Source organism: Diadema setosum, chromosome 14 (assembly GCF_964275005.1).
Source record: "Diadema setosum chromosome 14, eeDiaSeto1, whole genome shotgun sequence".
NCBI lineage: Eukaryota > Metazoa > Echinodermata > Echinoidea > Diadematoida > Diadematidae > Diadema > Diadema setosum.
This window is the reverse complement of record NC_092698.1, coordinates 7,736,134-7,752,681: the sequence shown is the minus strand read 5'-3', so window position 1 is coordinate 7,752,681 and position 16,548 is coordinate 7,736,134. Positions and strand designations below refer to the sequence as shown.

At 38.5% G+C, this 16,548-nt stretch overlaps 1 protein-coding gene across 2 annotated transcripts in view; it reads right to left on the bottom strand.

Moving 5' to 3' along the window:
• LOC140237446 (coatomer subunit zeta-1-like) overlaps window positions 1-16,150 on the bottom strand; it is a 115,002-nt gene extending 98,852 nt beyond the window's left edge. For both annotated transcript variants that reach the window (XM_072317372.1, XM_072317373.1), the window contains exon 1: window positions 16,083-16,150. In XM_072317372.1, coding sequence (XP_072173473.1) covers window positions 16,083-16,100 — 18 coding nt within the window. In that variant the 5' untranslated portion in view covers window positions 16,101-16,150. The remainder of the gene's footprint in view (window positions 1-16,082) is intronic.
• Between the last annotated feature and the right edge of the window lie 398 nt (window positions 16,151-16,548).

Below are 16,548 nucleotides of genomic sequence, written 5' to 3'. Positions count from 1 at the left end.
CTACTGTTTCTTTTCATCTGTCAGTTGGAATAGAACACAGCACTTCACGATTCCGAGCCTGAAAATAAGGTCAGAGGAATCTGACCACTGACATCACAGCCGCTACCTCTGAAAGTTGACCATGGTCCACCTTGAGCTACGAGCGGCATCCTTTTCCAGATCTGATAAGAAATCACCTTGAAACTTGAGTTTCCTCTCTCTTCACATCACCCTGCTTGGCAGGGTCTGGGGAGAGGGAGGAAAACCCCTAAGGTTGGGAGTCAACCCCTGCAGGGATGGGATAGGGAGGAGGGGGGGGGGGGGGAGGGGGTGAAGAGAAGGGGATGAGATTGACCCTGAATTGGTAACCCTCATTCTCCTTCCTTTTCTTCTCCTTATTCTTCTCCTCTTCTTCCTCCTCTCCTTCACTTCTATTCTCCTTGCTTTCTATTCTCCTTTACATTCTTCTTCATCCTTCTCCTTTCTGCTTCATCTCCTCTTTTTGTATCTTTCATTCTTCTTTTCCTTTTTCTCTTTCCTCTATTTCTCCTTTGTCATTTCCATCCTCCCAGTTTTCTTTTTTATCTTCTCATTTTTCCTTTGCTTCATCTCTTCCTTCACCCTTTTTTCTAACTTCTTCTTCTCTTTCCATTCCTTTGTCTTCATTTTCTTTATTTTTTACTTTCAGATGATGATTGCACTGCAATGCTCGTAGGAGTATATCACCTTTTCAAGAAATAAGATTAAGTTTTCATCAGAGACATACAACTACTCATCCCATATGTGATTTCATAGAGGGTTTTAAAGGGATGTATTGAAGAGTCCTGTTATCTACAAGGAAGCAGTCATTTTCACAACATGAAAGACTACTGGTATTCTCTTCATGAACTGCTCTCCATTGCAACTGATTGACGAATTGCCCTTCATCGATGTAAATCAAGACCAACTATTCAGTGTCTTTAAGTAATAGTTATGATAAAAATCAGGGGTATACATACTTGGATGAGAATCAGCATCAACAATGAAGGGATTACCAGATTAGGCTGAAATTAAGCATGCTCTATCAAAACATTCTGTCCATGATTAATGCCAATTCTGCAGGCAGTAGCACTATCTTTTCAAAAGTTATTAGAGTTAAAAGTGAAGGGTGTCCCTCTAAAGAGGTACCTACACTGTAATTGCACTAGGCCCTACTCTACAAAAAAAAAAAAGGGTTGCAGAAAAATTGCCGACAACACACTTTCCACTTCATTTTATGACCCCAAACTTAAGAATAATGTAGACGAAGAATAGCTATTTCAGAAAGTATGAAAAACTCAAGATTGACTTGGTTGACCTGTTTCACCTTTTTGCACGTAAAATCAAGGGGTTTAACTTTTTGTTGGTTTTGCGTTGCACAGTCACATATGCCTCATCATCATCATCACCATCATGAGATGACTACAGCTGCAAAGAATTTGCAAAGTGCAACACAAGGTGTGAAAAATCATCATTTGCTCATTTTCCTTTATTTCATTGATGTGGTTGTTGCTACGGTTGCATTTATCGTGTCACATCTTCTGCTCACTGCTCCTTCCCCTGCCCCTCCCCCCCCCCCAAAAAAAAAAAGAAAGAAAGAAAGAAAGAAAGAAAGAAAGAAAAGTAAACACTTTGTCACTAGGGTAATTTGGCCTTGGAGATTTGACAGGGAGTCACAGCGGGCGAGTCTGGGGGTTGATGTCTTGCAGGGTGTTCAGACGCAAAAAAAAAAAAAAAAAAACTATACTAGAACAGTAGAGCTATACCAAAACGGTATAGCTATACGATGAATTTACACGTCTGAACGCTGAATAATGAAACGACGAATAATGAAACGACGTATAACGAAACAACGTACAGCGAAACGACAGTCAGAGCATCGTTTCGAACTAGAACTTGATAACGAATCAGCATTCCATTGTGTCTATTGTGCGTCCGAACGTATGGCGACCATAGAACGGCATAACTGGGCGGGGCTTAATGGGAGCAAGCAGGAAAGGTGACCTTGTACCTGTCACTCATGACCATAACAACATGCGCAGTGAGAAACTGCACATCTATACGACGTTTTTCCGGAATGGTCGAAATTAGTGTCTGAACGGTCTGTCTGCTACACGATGATTCTTTAAACGTCATTTCTTTATTGAGTTTTGGTATAAAACTGGCTTGCGTCTGAACAGGGGGACAGTGACCTGGCCGAGGAAGTTGTAGGAATCCTCCACAAAAACTTGCTGGGACTGAAAGTGTGACAGACATTCCCCAGGAAGTAATGGACAGTTCAGTTTAATAGAAAGGAGGGGGAAACTCCCAACACTCTCGGTCTATTCATCCTCTCCCTTCCCTTTCATCAGTTTCTCTTCTTATTTGTCTGTCACTAGTTTCAGTCTTCTTTCTTTTCTACATCTTCATTTTTTTTTTGGGGGGGGGGGGGGAGAGGTAGCTTGTATGATTTTGGGTTTCTCGAGTATATGTTTCAAATGTGCCGATGATTCCTGGTCCTAATTTGATCCAATATGAACAGGAACCAAAAAGCTGAGTACATTCTCCAAATCTGTGTTATCTTGTGGAAGCAGGAGATGTGAGCTCACAATACAGTCACTGGCCTCTAATTGGTTCACAGCCCCCGACCACCTCTAGATAGCCCTCTCTCGGTCCCTCTAGCCCCTTTTCTCAAAACCATCCTTCTCTCCCATCCATGTAAGCTATGTCACTGTTAATGTAAAACAGCCACCACATTCTTGAGAGGGCTTCAAATACCCCGTTTACACTAAGCTGGGTTTGAGTTCTGAAGAATCCTTGAGTAGCCTTGAGCAGCCTTTCTGCTCAGTATAAACAGACAGAATACAAAAAAAAAAAAACACCTAGAGAAGCACTCTGAGAGTGCAGACCTCTGCCAATCAGCTAATTTCAACCAATGATCTTGTTCTTTCATTGAGATCTGTAATTTCCACCCATACACATGACGTACGTAGCTGAAAATCGCCTGATTTCCCATATACTTGTAGAAGCCTTTTGTTACGTCATCAACTTTCAGCTGCGAAGCACACCTTGCTTTAGCAGAAACTAGAGCACGCAATCTAAATTAGTGCATGGATGAAAACCTAAAAAATGCACAGCTTGAACTACCAAGTTCATTGACCCTGCCTGCCAAAATATTGAAAATTCTTCATAAAATCCATAAAGATTTCTTGATCATTACCAAAATTTATTCATTGTTAATTGTGTCATTCTCAACCTTTCCTGCAAGTTTCATCCAAATCCGTTCACCACTTTTTGAGTCATTTTGCTCACGAACAAACAAGCAATTGGTAATGAAAACATAGTTAAACCTCCTCCCTTTGCGAAGGTGAAAACAGGAGAGCCAATCCGATCAGGCATTGACACCACCTACAAGGGGTGGTTTTAGAGCCTCCTAGAGCAGCCTCCAAGTGTCTCGGCTGCAGTACGGGTTTTCTAAGAAGTGTTTTCTTTCCCCAAAGTTGCTGGCTATCAAACATAAACAAAGTGGCTGTTGTGACAAATTGCGGCTGATAAACGCCGCACAACTTGCACACTTTCGTGTTCAGTCACGTTTGCGATTATATATGTGTAGGAAATTCAAAAGCACGCGCTGTGTAGGGGGGGGGGGAGGGTGGATACAATAAAATCAGAGCCAGCCAGAGCCTGCTTTTGGCAAGCAGCCCAAACGGTATAAACGGATAAGAGATCTGTTTTTCTGAATGGGTTTCCGAAAAGGTTCAAGCAGATTCAAAATTTTGGTTGCAGTATAAAATTGGGAATTGGTTTATACCAATTCTATTACATGTACTACTACTACTCCTACTACTACTCCTACTACTACTACTACTACTACTACTACTACTACTACTACTACTACTACTACTACTACTACTACTAATATTAATACTACTACTGTACTATTATAAAGGATAAGGGATAAATTTCAGCTACATTTGTTCAGTACACAACAACCTGTGAGACTTAGCTGCTCAAGAGAGATGTTCCCTACATGTTGCTGTTGTTATTTTGTTGTCACTTTTGTTGTAATGCTGAAGATATAGCACAGTACACACGACAGCTTTTTGGTTGTTGTTATTATTCTTATTATTATTGTTGTTGCTATTGTTGTTGTTGTTGGGGGAGGGGGACAGCTCTGCTGCTTTTAGTACCCCCAAAGAATTTACACTTGTGCATTCTTTGGGTATGCAGTCTTCTTTAAGCAGTATGAGCAATATTTATGTATCAGAGAAAAGGTGATGAACTCCGAAGAGAGAGAGCAAAGATGGTTTGTCATTTAACCCATTGAGGACGGGCTGATTTTGCTATAACATGCATATCCAATAGACACCTGTCCGAGCTTATTTGGGACTAGTCTTCGATGGGTTAAAGGGATCGTATAGTTTTGGTTGAGACCTAATTTCAGGTTTCTAACATTTTTTGGAGAGATAATGAGAAACCTCTTATGAAATATGAAAGAGCATGTAATTCTATGAGGAATTCAACGTTTATTTGACGAAATTGGTTTTGAAATGGCTGAGATATCCAAAACATAGCGATTGTAATAAAATGTGGGACCCACAGTTTATTACAATCGCTTTGTTTTACTTTGTTTTTGGATGTTTCAGTCATTCCAAACCCAATTTTCATCAAATGAACTTTGAATTCCTCTTAAGATGGTATGCTCTGTACTATATCATAAGTGTTTTCTTGGTATCTTACAAAAAGTTAAAAGCCCAATTCTCATCTCCACATATACAGTACCATCCCTTTAAGGACCCTGTAGCATAGCGGGGATTCATGGAGTAGGAAGGTTCGCCCAATTCAGATCATATTTAAGAGTTTCCACAATGAATTGTGTACAGCTCCATCACCGATTCTTCTTGTACGTATACACGCAGCTGCAGAATCTTGACGGGAGTCAGCCGTTACTAATGAGCATGCATTTCGATGCACATATTTCCTGACAAGAACTGTTTGTGGTTTACGGAATGTACCTTGGTGGGGTAGCAGATAAATTGGACCACCCACAAATCCCTATGCTTAAAAGGATGATTGGTCATCTAACATTCATCTAACATTTGGCAAGACTCAGTAAGAAAATCACCATGCAGAGCCACACAAATGACCATTTTTTTGTTTTTGTTTTGTTTTTTAATTTGCTTGCATTACATGCATGTTTGTTCTGCACATAAAAATGTCACAGAGCTTTCCCTTTCACTTAATTTCATTCTATTTCTGTTAAAGTCATTCTTAATATCATGAATATTATACTGTTAGGCATCCCTTTGCTGGAAGAAGCCGACTTACACTAATTGTACATAGTTGAGAAAACTCAAATTTCAATCATTTTGTGGACGCCAAAAGTGATGTACATATATTTTACTGAAGCTAAATTCATTAGTCATGTGACAAGCAGCTGCCTGGTGAGCCCATTTCATGACAATGTTTCTATAAAATGTTATACATTGCAATAATTGCAGTTGCTGTTAAAACTGTTAAAAGTCCAAATCTGATTGGTTGTTTCCTGGCTGCTGCCATGGCAACTGAAATAGTGCAGCTTACAGTAATTGCAAACCTCTCTATGATACATTGTACACATGCTATGCCCCCCTCCCCCAAATGCTATGATAGATGGCCATCTGACCTCTAAACTATACCAATTTTATCTAATCTTATTGCACTTGAAACCTTTAGTGATATCTTAAAAACCTTCTCCTTGATACATACTTCTCTTTACATCTAGAGCAAGATAAGGAAAGAGGCATGAAGCCAAAGAATACCGCACCACTGTTTAATGGAGGCAGAAAGCTGTATCTCCTTCACACCACACTCTTGGTATTCGTTGGTTTTGTTCTCACCTCTGTTGCCTGCAATCGCAAATTTCGAGCGAGAAAAGGAAGTTGGTTTGGACGGGGAGGGGGAAGTGGGTGGGGAAAGTGACTGTCTGACTGTCGCTCCTCGGTTGCCGCATTTTCATGCACCGTTAGGTTATCCCGCGTTGCCTTCATGTGCTTCAAATTAAAACATTTTCATAGCTGCTGAATTGCGAGAAATGATTTAATGGCGAAGATGTCAAAAATTATTGCCCATGCTTGGCTTGAAAGCAGTGCTCTTACCTTGTATACTTCTCTGCAGTTTAAAGTGCATCAATAGCCTGAAAATTTTCTTTGTGACATGGAAGAGCATTGCTCTAAAAGTGTTTTCTAGATAATACATAATCATTGTGCAGCATAAACAAGTTCATAAGTGTAACACATTACATGTATGTCATGTCTAAGGTACATCTCTGCATAACATGCAGAAAATAGTGTAATTTCACTATTTAGTTAGTGTAACTTTTGCATTTAACCTGACCTTGGACATTGACATTTGACCTCATGATCTTAAACTTACCAAGGGAATAATTGTCAGGCAGGACATGTATGTACAGTGCACTAACGTTAAAACAAACACTGTTATAACAAAATTTCAGTTACAACACAGTAAAATTCAGGTCCCAACATTATCAGCACTATGTTTTCTATTCTATCTTTTTGTTCGTTCATAACGAAATTTCAAAATAGCCAAAGAAAACTGCTGGTCTTGAGGACTTCATTATATTGGGAGTGGACTGTAGTTAGTTTCATGAACATACCTCGAGCATTTCCAAAATATGAGAAAAAAAAAGAGAAATTTTATCATTTTCATTTGACTATTGACCCTATGGCCTAAAAATTTCTCTAGAAAATCTAACTAGTAATCACATAAAGTTTCATGAACCTACCTTCAGGCTTTGCAGAGATATATTGAGCAAATAATGTTTGTTTGTTTTTTCATTTGAATGTGACCTTTGACCTTATGCATGTCCAGCCACAAGCTGATTGGTGCAGCTTCATCCACTCATCAAAGTTTCATTCTAATACCTCAAAGTTAAGCTGTCCTAAGAATTGATTAAAGACAGATGGACAGACAACCCGAAAAAACAATGACTCCAATGACATTTCTTAAGGGAGGCATGAAAATAACACAAACATCCAGAAGAAAGTGTTACTTCTGAAACAAACTACTAAAAACAAACTATTTTGTCTAAAACATTGCTTGAAATGAGAGCAAATCTTTCAATAAAATGCACTTGTATTCTGAGGATTTCAGCAGGAGTCCCATTTGCATGGCATCAGGGTTCTACTAGTAGTATAGTCATTTGATATATATTGCAACATAAGTGTGTTTGATTGAGGGGCAAATTTTCATTTCAATTATAGTCAATATTTGGCACATTGTTATTTTCATGATCGAAAGCCTACTTGTGAAATTTGTGAAAATAAAACCACCGTAAAATTCCACCAGATACAGTAAATTTACCCATGCACTCACCATCTCAATTATCATCAGTGTGCAAATGGCATTGGACAATGAGAACTGGAAATGTTTTGCTTTGTTTTGGTTTGTTTTGTTTTTGTTTTTTGTCATTCTGTCTTGTAATGTACAGCATATACCATATATCTCTTTAAAGCCTAGAACTTTGAACATTCAGGACAATTGAAAATTCATGTACTGGCTCGATAGAGCCATTGAAATTTGACGACTGGGTAGCGCCCCGAAAGATGCTTTATATGACTGTTTAAGAATGATTTCAATCATCACCAGGCCCAACATTCCTGACTCTGCAACACTCGCCTTCGGGAATATGGAAAGGTTTCTCAAATTCAAACGTGCTGCAATGTGCCGTTAAAGACTCTCTACCTGCTAGTTTAACTCAAGTCCTATAAAGGACAATCTCACAGTAAGAGTGCAAGCATTCAAAGTTTTTTGGTGGCAGATATGAGAAAGTTTCTGCATTATGATTAAGATTCTCCCCAAATAAAGAATAAAAAGAAAAGTGAATTACTTCTGGAAATGGAAGAAAAGGAATGAAAATTTATAACAGGCATTGGTATGGCAAGCCTAAAAGTAATTTAATCTGTATAAACTAATAACTCAAAATATCAAAACATGCTTAAGTGATGCAACATGGTCTTTTGAAGTACACGTGCATCTACTCACAGAAAGAGCTTCCCGTGCACAAGATTGGATCATGCGGTTAATGACAACACTAAGCAGCATTTTCAGGGATACCTTTTAAATTTTGAAATCACTTTCTTCTTCCCCGAGATTATCTGCGTGCCACAGACTGTGCAGTGTTCCGTGCAGAGGAGCGCGGCCCAACTCACCTGAGTCCCGCATGTCTGTCAGTGATTATTGTACCGGAAGAATTCTCACCGACTTCTGAGTAATGTTTGACTGTCAACATCAGAATACACATGGTGCCCCGGTACCTCAAGTTCTCCTCGTGTGACACAGCCATCCCTAAAAGCTTTACAACTTCCTTTCTGGTTCCTTGTTTCTTTGCCGAGCTGCATTTCTTTCATACTCTTTCTTTCCCTCTCTTTTTTCCATCATTGCATCTCATCTTCATCCCAATTCCTGTTCTGCTCTTCTTGATCTTTCCTCTCTCCTTCTTTTTCCTCTTCCTCTTCTTCTTCTTCTTCTTCTTCCTCTTCTTCCTCTTCTGCTGCTACTTTTCATTTTTCCTTTTGTATCTGTTCTGTCTCCTCTTCCTCCTCCTTCTTCTTTCAATGTTTTTCCTTTTCCTATCAATTCATACTTTCTCCTTTTCCTATCAATTCATACTTTCTCCTAACCCTCTCTCATTTTCATATGGGTCACTATTAGAATGTAAACTTAAATCAACATCCACAGTTAGGGAGGGAGAAGACTTGACCATTCAAAAGATCTGTAGATTTCATAAGACACAGCTTTTACACATAGCAACAGCCAGCTTTGAATGCACCTATGTCTGTAATAATGAAACAGGGGCTGCGTTTCACAATTTAAAACAATTCAGTAAATGTGGACAATAAAAGGGGGGGGGGGGCTTGTTGAAGACACCTGCTTTGTTTGAGAGAGGAGCAATGGAATACGTCACTTTGCGTATGAGACAAAAACAAGATAATCCAAAGTGAAACCTGGCTGCTGAAAGTTGCCACATCCACCTGCAAAGACTGGGCAGGAGAGGAGGTGTAGGACCCCCCCTGGAACAATGAATCATGTGAGATAGCCATCGCGCGCCTTCCTCCTTCCCTCCGACAGTCTCGGAACACGCACGTGTCATAATCGAACGCACAACTCACTCTCCACTTTCAGTGCTCACCGTCTGTGGCTCATGTGGGGGGGGGGGATGCACGCCTCACACAGAACGCAGTTCGAGGAAGGAATATTGTGGACGAGGAGGTTGAAGTTGCGTGGGAGGCAACAGCATCAAAATTATGATGTACAACTTCTTCAAGCTCTTCATTCATATCAGAGCTACAAAACGAATTTATCACTTAAACTAGAAATGTCGCTATGGCAACTGGTATGCCTCCGCCATAATGCATGGTTCTCCGAATAGGCCTATAGCACAATGTCTTGACAATGTGTGATGACAGTTTCACATAACTGGCAAAATATTAAAAATGACATGTTTGTCACAAATGCATTGAATGTTCTCTTTCCTTGAACTAGGTTTATTTGGATGAATGGCTATACTGTCTAATAAGAGTGCAGGTATTTAGGGATTTGTACCCAACTTTTGACCCTTTTATAAGTTTAAAGAAGAAGTGAAATTTAGCACTTTCTCTTGACCTTTGACCTTTTGGCCTTTGACCTTTTGACAAGAAAATTCCAAGAGAATCTGTATTGGGTAATACATGCATACACTAAGTTTCAAGGAAAAATTCTGCAGGCATTGCATAGATGAGAGGGAAATAATGACAATTTGATGAGTTGACCTCGACCTTTGACCCCTGACCTTTGACCCATGACCTATAAATACCCTAAATGATCACTGTCAGTCAGTACATGCATATATAAAGTTCCATGAAGATATATCTTGAAATATTTGTGAGATATGGAGAAAAAAGTTAAATTTTAACATTTTCACTTGACCTTTGACCCCGTGACCCTAAAATCCAAATAAAGTATTATCCCCCCAGGATATACCCTCATACCAAGTTTGATGTTAAACCACCACACGGTTCTTGAGATATCGACAAAAACAAAACGGGACGGACGTACGTACGGACGGACGGACGGACGGACCACCCGAAAACATAATGCCTCCGGCCACTTCGTTGGCGGAGGCATAAAAACTTTCTCAAGGACACTTGTTGTTGTTGTTGTTTTTTTTTTCCTGCCTATGCATACTGATAAAAAGTGAACATAAGCACAGCCAGCAAATTACTGGATTGTAGGCTACAGAAAAGACAGTAGACTAATGTCAAATTCTGCCTAAAACTTACTGTTTTATCCAGCAGAATAATAGCTGGTCAGGACAGCTTCAAGAATATACAATGCATGCTAAGGTTAAAAATAAAGGGTAAGTAAGGTTCAGCCAAATAATATTGCAGGCTATCAAGTTTGCGTTTCAGCTTTCCTTATATACATTTACCTTATAATCATAGATGACCGCTTTTACACCTCAAATACCAAAAGACTACAAGGGGACCCACTGAGGATTCAGAGACCATCCAAATAAATCCTCTGTTCTCTTTACTTTTCTTTTCTTACTGTTGGTAAAAATAAATCAGCATGTTTTCCAACAAAAGCTGTACACTGACAGCTCATTTCATATTTTCTATGAATTTATGGACTTACATTGTAATGTGGTTATACAAATTCACAAAGTATTGCAAGCACTTGTTACCTTTATCTCTGTCATAATAAAGTACACTATTAGCAATTTCTATTGGTTAGACTTGGCCTACATACTGCAGATAAATGCAAGCATACAAACCTACTTATGACAACTGATGTCATTAAATTAAGGAAAATAGGCCTTTACAGGGATGATATTGAGGTTTGTTGAAAAAAAATTGGAAATCAAAATTTTCAGGTGATTTTGACATATAGAAAAAGCAAAATGTGTGTACACTTGAGAAAAAAAATCTGAAATCAGAATAAATTTACAGAGTATCATGCCTGCCTTTAGCAAAACATCAACTTTAAAACTACTGGGTACAACAGCACACCTTTTATTATTACTATCATCAGTACTATTACAAAATTCATCATAAACATAATTTGTAATATTACCATTATTACTATTGCCATTATCATATAATACAGGATATTGTCTATCATATTTGGGTATGTATTATTTGCAGAACTTTCTTTGTCTTGGTAACATGCATGCTAAATATGATACATTTTCATGGGCATTATGCTCACTGCACTAGACACACAGATCAGAATTCTTAAACAGCCCCCCCCCCCCCCAAAAAAAAAAAAAAAGAATAAAGGAAGCCATGTCATAGGACCAGATCACAAGGAAAGAGAGAGAGAGTGGAAAAAAAGAAATCAAAGAAAATCTGAGTGAAATACAACTAAATATCAAGTTTAATTCATCAACTGATATACTCGTGCAAGTGTAGCATCTGTTGTATTATTCCATGGGCCATTCAGAGTTGTTCCTCGGCTGTGATGTCTAACGTCTAATAGCCCAATTTAGTCTCCTCTACAACAAGTACCTAACAGGCACATTTACACAAATTCTTGTCTTTCAGCACGCTGTTATCCTTTAATCCTGCACGAACAAAACGTTTTCTTTTCCCAAACGTCAAGCGCGCACATTTTTGCACAAATCTGGGACTCAAGGGATTTCTCCTTTCCAAACTTATGTTTGTCTAGACACGCCTCATCCCCCAGTTTCCTTCCTCTGCATTTCTTTTCCTTTTTTCGCCATTTCTTTTTTTTTTTTTTAATCACAGGAACTTGTGATAAAAACTTGAGTGGGTTACGCTTACTTGCTGGAGTTTCCTCTTCTCCTCACATACCCTCTCCCCCTTCTCCTTTCCCTTTCCCCTGGCAGTTCTTGATGAGGGGGGGAAAAAAATCAACATTTTCTATTAAACACAATTGGCATCACTCTTTGTTTTGGAATCTTAAAGCGCATCTTTGGTCGGAAAGCTCAAATTTAAATTATATGAAAAGAAGGTATGAGAAATGAGCTCACAACTTTTCCTCACATTCTCTTTCAATGTTTGTTTTTATATTTGATATTGTATCAAAATGCCGATTCAAAACAGCTGTTATGTTTACAATCCTAGCTCTGAAAGCGTCCACATTTTGCACCAGGTGCAATCCCATACACAGGTTTGCAGAACTGTCGCAATATCGTCAAGTGGGCCTACTTTAGAATTGTGCATACACAACTTGTGCAGTTTGCTTGAGTTCTTGTATGCAGCACTTCTTGTACATACAGTTATACCTATTAGTTTCAAATTAAGACATTGTGGCAGACTTGTATTATTTATTTTTTATTTATTTGTCTTGTGTTCACAGGGTGGCTCCATCAGTGAGTTGAACACTTGTTCATGGAGGCCCTGCACAGTATGGACAATATGCACATGTATTCATAAACATCAAACATCAAACAATTGTTATTGTGACTATTTATTCTGTTGATAGAAAGCTCAACAGCTTTAAGACATAGTGTGTTCTTTGAAGTCCATGTAAATTGTATTTTTGAAAGGGTGGTATTGTGGTGTTATTGTATAGACATTGCTCAAGGTGAAAAATATAGCCCACTGCTTCACCCACAATGTCCTTGGGTTTGTTTTTTTTTTTCAAAAACAAATTATCAGCTTCAAGTGTCATGATCAAGTCAGCAACTCTGAATTTTACTGCATGTCCTATAGTGGAGGAAGATAATGTACTCTTACAGTATTAGTGAAATGAAGTGACATAGTTCTGAGATATACCTCTGCCAAGGAGGGTATGTTTTTGTTGGTGTTGGTTTGTCTATCTGTTTGCAAAATAAAAAAAAAAAAATATGTACATATTTGGATAAAGCTTGCAGGAAAATTTGATAATGACACAAGGAATAAATGACTGAATTTCAGGAAAGAACCGGGTTAATTTCTATGAAATTTTTGAAGGATTCGTTATCTTTTGGCAAGTAAGGTCGATGAACGTGGGAGTTCCAGCTATGCGTATTTGAGGTTTGCATACTATGCACACTAAAGCATGTGCTCTGCTCAAGGTAGAGCATGCTGGAAGCTGATGAGGCTGGTACTCAATCAGTACAGGTTATCACTATAAACACAAGGCTTCTTTATCTTTGGGAAATTGGGCGATTATCAGCATGCGTGTATGGGTGGTAATGAGCTGCTAGGTGGAGGTTTAAAAAAATATATATATATAAATCTCTACATAAATGTATGTATAATGTCACTATGTTGATGTCAACTCACAAAATGGCAAGAATTGTATAATTGATTTACCATGTCTCAACTACTTTTTTAAAGATAAATACCATGTACAGGTGGCATTTTCACCCACAGAGCTGCATACTGAAATGTTTCTTACACACAATATAAATATAAGGGAATAGTCAAGGTTCAATTAGTTAAATACATATATGACTTAATTGTAATCTACAGTCATTTCAAATCAAGATTGGACTTTAAAAAGAAATGCACAAATGTTGGATCATTGATTCTTTAAATGAATATGCATCATGTAACTCTAGGGGATCTTCTTGAGGCATTTTTTTTTTTTTTTTTTTGGGGGGGGGGGTTCTAAATATTTCCTACAGCTGAATTCAATAGTTCTTTTTTTTTTTTACACTTACACAGAATACAAAATGCAACTTTTTATTAATCACTCATTGATTAAACTTCCATTGTACATACAATGTAGGACAAGCCCATGAATTGACTTCTTAGATAATAATTTTAGAATGCAAACTATGAATTCATTTTCAAAAGATTCATATAATTATCAAACTGAAAACATTGCTGTTGACATGCTCTGAACAATGTTCATGGTCACAATCAAACAGTCCCCTTCATGCAGGTCAGTTATGCCATCCAAATGGAAACTTTATTTTTTTGTTCTTTCTCTCTTTGTTCAATCAGTATGGTGAAAAATACCTCAATTTATGTTTTGTTTCACTTCATAAGCAATATTCTATTTTTGTTTCTTGGTCTTCAACAGAATTTAATGTTACCCATTTAAAGAGTGATTCAGTTTGTTTTGTGAACAGCACTGCCTCATTTTCTTACTGTTGTCATTATCACTGTCAGTAGTACTGTAATATCATAATCATTGATATACAGCATAAACATAAAATTACAATGTATAGCGATGACAATGACAATGACGATATTATCATCATTATCAGTGCGATGCATATCACTATTCTAAGAAACTCAATCCTGAATTGACAAAAAAAAAAATGATTCCACACTTGAATCAAATTTTGGTCAAGCTAATTGCCATAATTTGTCTCTCAGGACCAAATTTTAAAATATCACGATGCTACATGGACACGTCACTATGCTACAGGACACTGTTACATATTGTTTAATAACTTCATCAAAATTGAGTCTGAATGGCACAAAATTTCCAGGAAAATGTGTGGCCTCAATGCAAATGTAAAGCCTACAAACAATGAATGTATAGCATAATTAATATTGAGTTATGCTGAAATGTATTTTTTAAATATCACGATGCTACATGGACACTGCCCCAACTTCATGGAATTACCCGTATATCTTGCGAGTGCAGCACTCGATCAATGTACGACTATGACAGGGACCAAGGCCCTCGAAACTGTTGTCATCATTTTGCGTGCAGTACAGTCCTTATCGATGCAAACTGTATGCACCCTTCCCTCCCTTTGCAGCACAAGTACAGTGGGCTTGGAGACACTGTCAATCCACAATAGTATTCAGGTAGACAAATTCCTTTCATCCTGTCCTATCTAGATCTACAAAGTTCTGTATGATGGTACATCATATCACGTTCAATGATTAACTGCGATCAGCCAGAACGCAAAGCATTCCGGCTCTGTTTGTAAAGGTTTGGGTTTAAAATCTCTGCATGGGTGGTATTTTGGCATGAAATTGAACTTTAAATCTCAGTATGTAAAGATGTAGGTAAATCATTTACAACTCACCACAGGTAAAATTTGGTTCCTAAAATAGTTTTTTTTATGTCCAAACTATTACAAATATGTAAACTGACATGATATGAGGTTGCTACACTTCGATTGCATAAAGTAAGCAATTTGGGACTTATGTGCATGACTACCCAAACTATCGCCTGTGCATAAGCATCAAAGACATTAATTAGCCCAGGGCGCTCTGTTGTGAATCATGGAAAGAAGATGAACTAAGTAAAACCTCTTTACAAGACCACGGAACAGTCTGGACAGGATATGTGCAAGTTTACCAAAAAGGTAGTTACAGCTGTAAGTTACTAGATATGAACATTTATGTGGTATAAATGCAAGCCTATTGCTGGTGAAATAGGCACTTTTAGAGGAGCCTGAATTTATGTTGCTACTCAACAGCACAAATACCCCACTTGACTAGTTATTCATTCTCAGGGCACTCCCACAAACTGTGTCGATGCGACAGTGATAGATGCATGATGGAGCGCCGCGTGCCCTGGGGTTGGCTCAATGAAGAGTAGAAGTCTAATAATATTAACAGATTAAGCTGTTTTCATTTTCTCAATTTATCAATAATGGGCCAATTTCTTCAGATTGACAATTGACCACAAGCTTAGATAAACATGTGATCTACACAGCAGAACACGTTCCTTGTAGTGTACAGGAAAATGCTCATAATCGACCTGGCCTCGCCCGCCTTGCTTGCTGTCATGTCACTTATTTAAATCACACAGAAAAAATCCGTCTGTCGTGTGCGGAGGAGTTTTATGACATTTTTTCGTTATTTTAACGGTCCTCATCCGTAAAGGAGGGGATTCCATGAAGCCAGACGTAGTCTCTGCGGAACATATCTCCGACGACAAGATACCGACTGATCTTTTGGTCAATCATTTGAACTAGAAATTTACTGAAGGCAGCAAACGCAAAGTAAATTTAGACCTAGGCCCACACCAAGTTCAGCATATGGGACCACGTACTAAGACATTAATCAAGAGGCATTGACTGACGTTTGTCCTTTGAAAACTGCTCAAAAAAGCGCAACGTTCGCCTAATTATCATGAAAAATTACATCCAATGTGTACTTTGTCAGTATAATAAATTGCAGAAAATATCTAAAACTAGTTCTTACCGCTGATGATGAATCCATGTTTACGTGTGCCAACGTGTAGTCTCGAGATTCACGATAAATGACGTGTCTCGCTCTACTCGAGAGATAAGTTCCGATGATGCGAGATGTTATTTATTTCCTATAGAGGGCGTCTTTTATGACAGTGGTACACACTGTACTGTTGACTGCGAGCCGCTGCGGCACACCAGGGGGGCGTTTCATCAACGAGTTCGTCGGAGGTTTTCACCGACAAATTTGCTATCAGCCAATCAGACGCAAGGATTTACACTGACAACTGTTAAAAGGTAATGAAATCCTTGGTCTGATTGGCTGATAGCAAATTTGTCGGTGAAATCTCCGACGAACTCGTTGATGAAACACCCCCCTGGGGGTGTTTCATCAACGTTTGTCAGCGCTGACAAGTTGTCAGCGCTGACAATTTCAGCAAAATCCTTGGTTTAGATTGGCTGAGATGCTCTGGTCACTG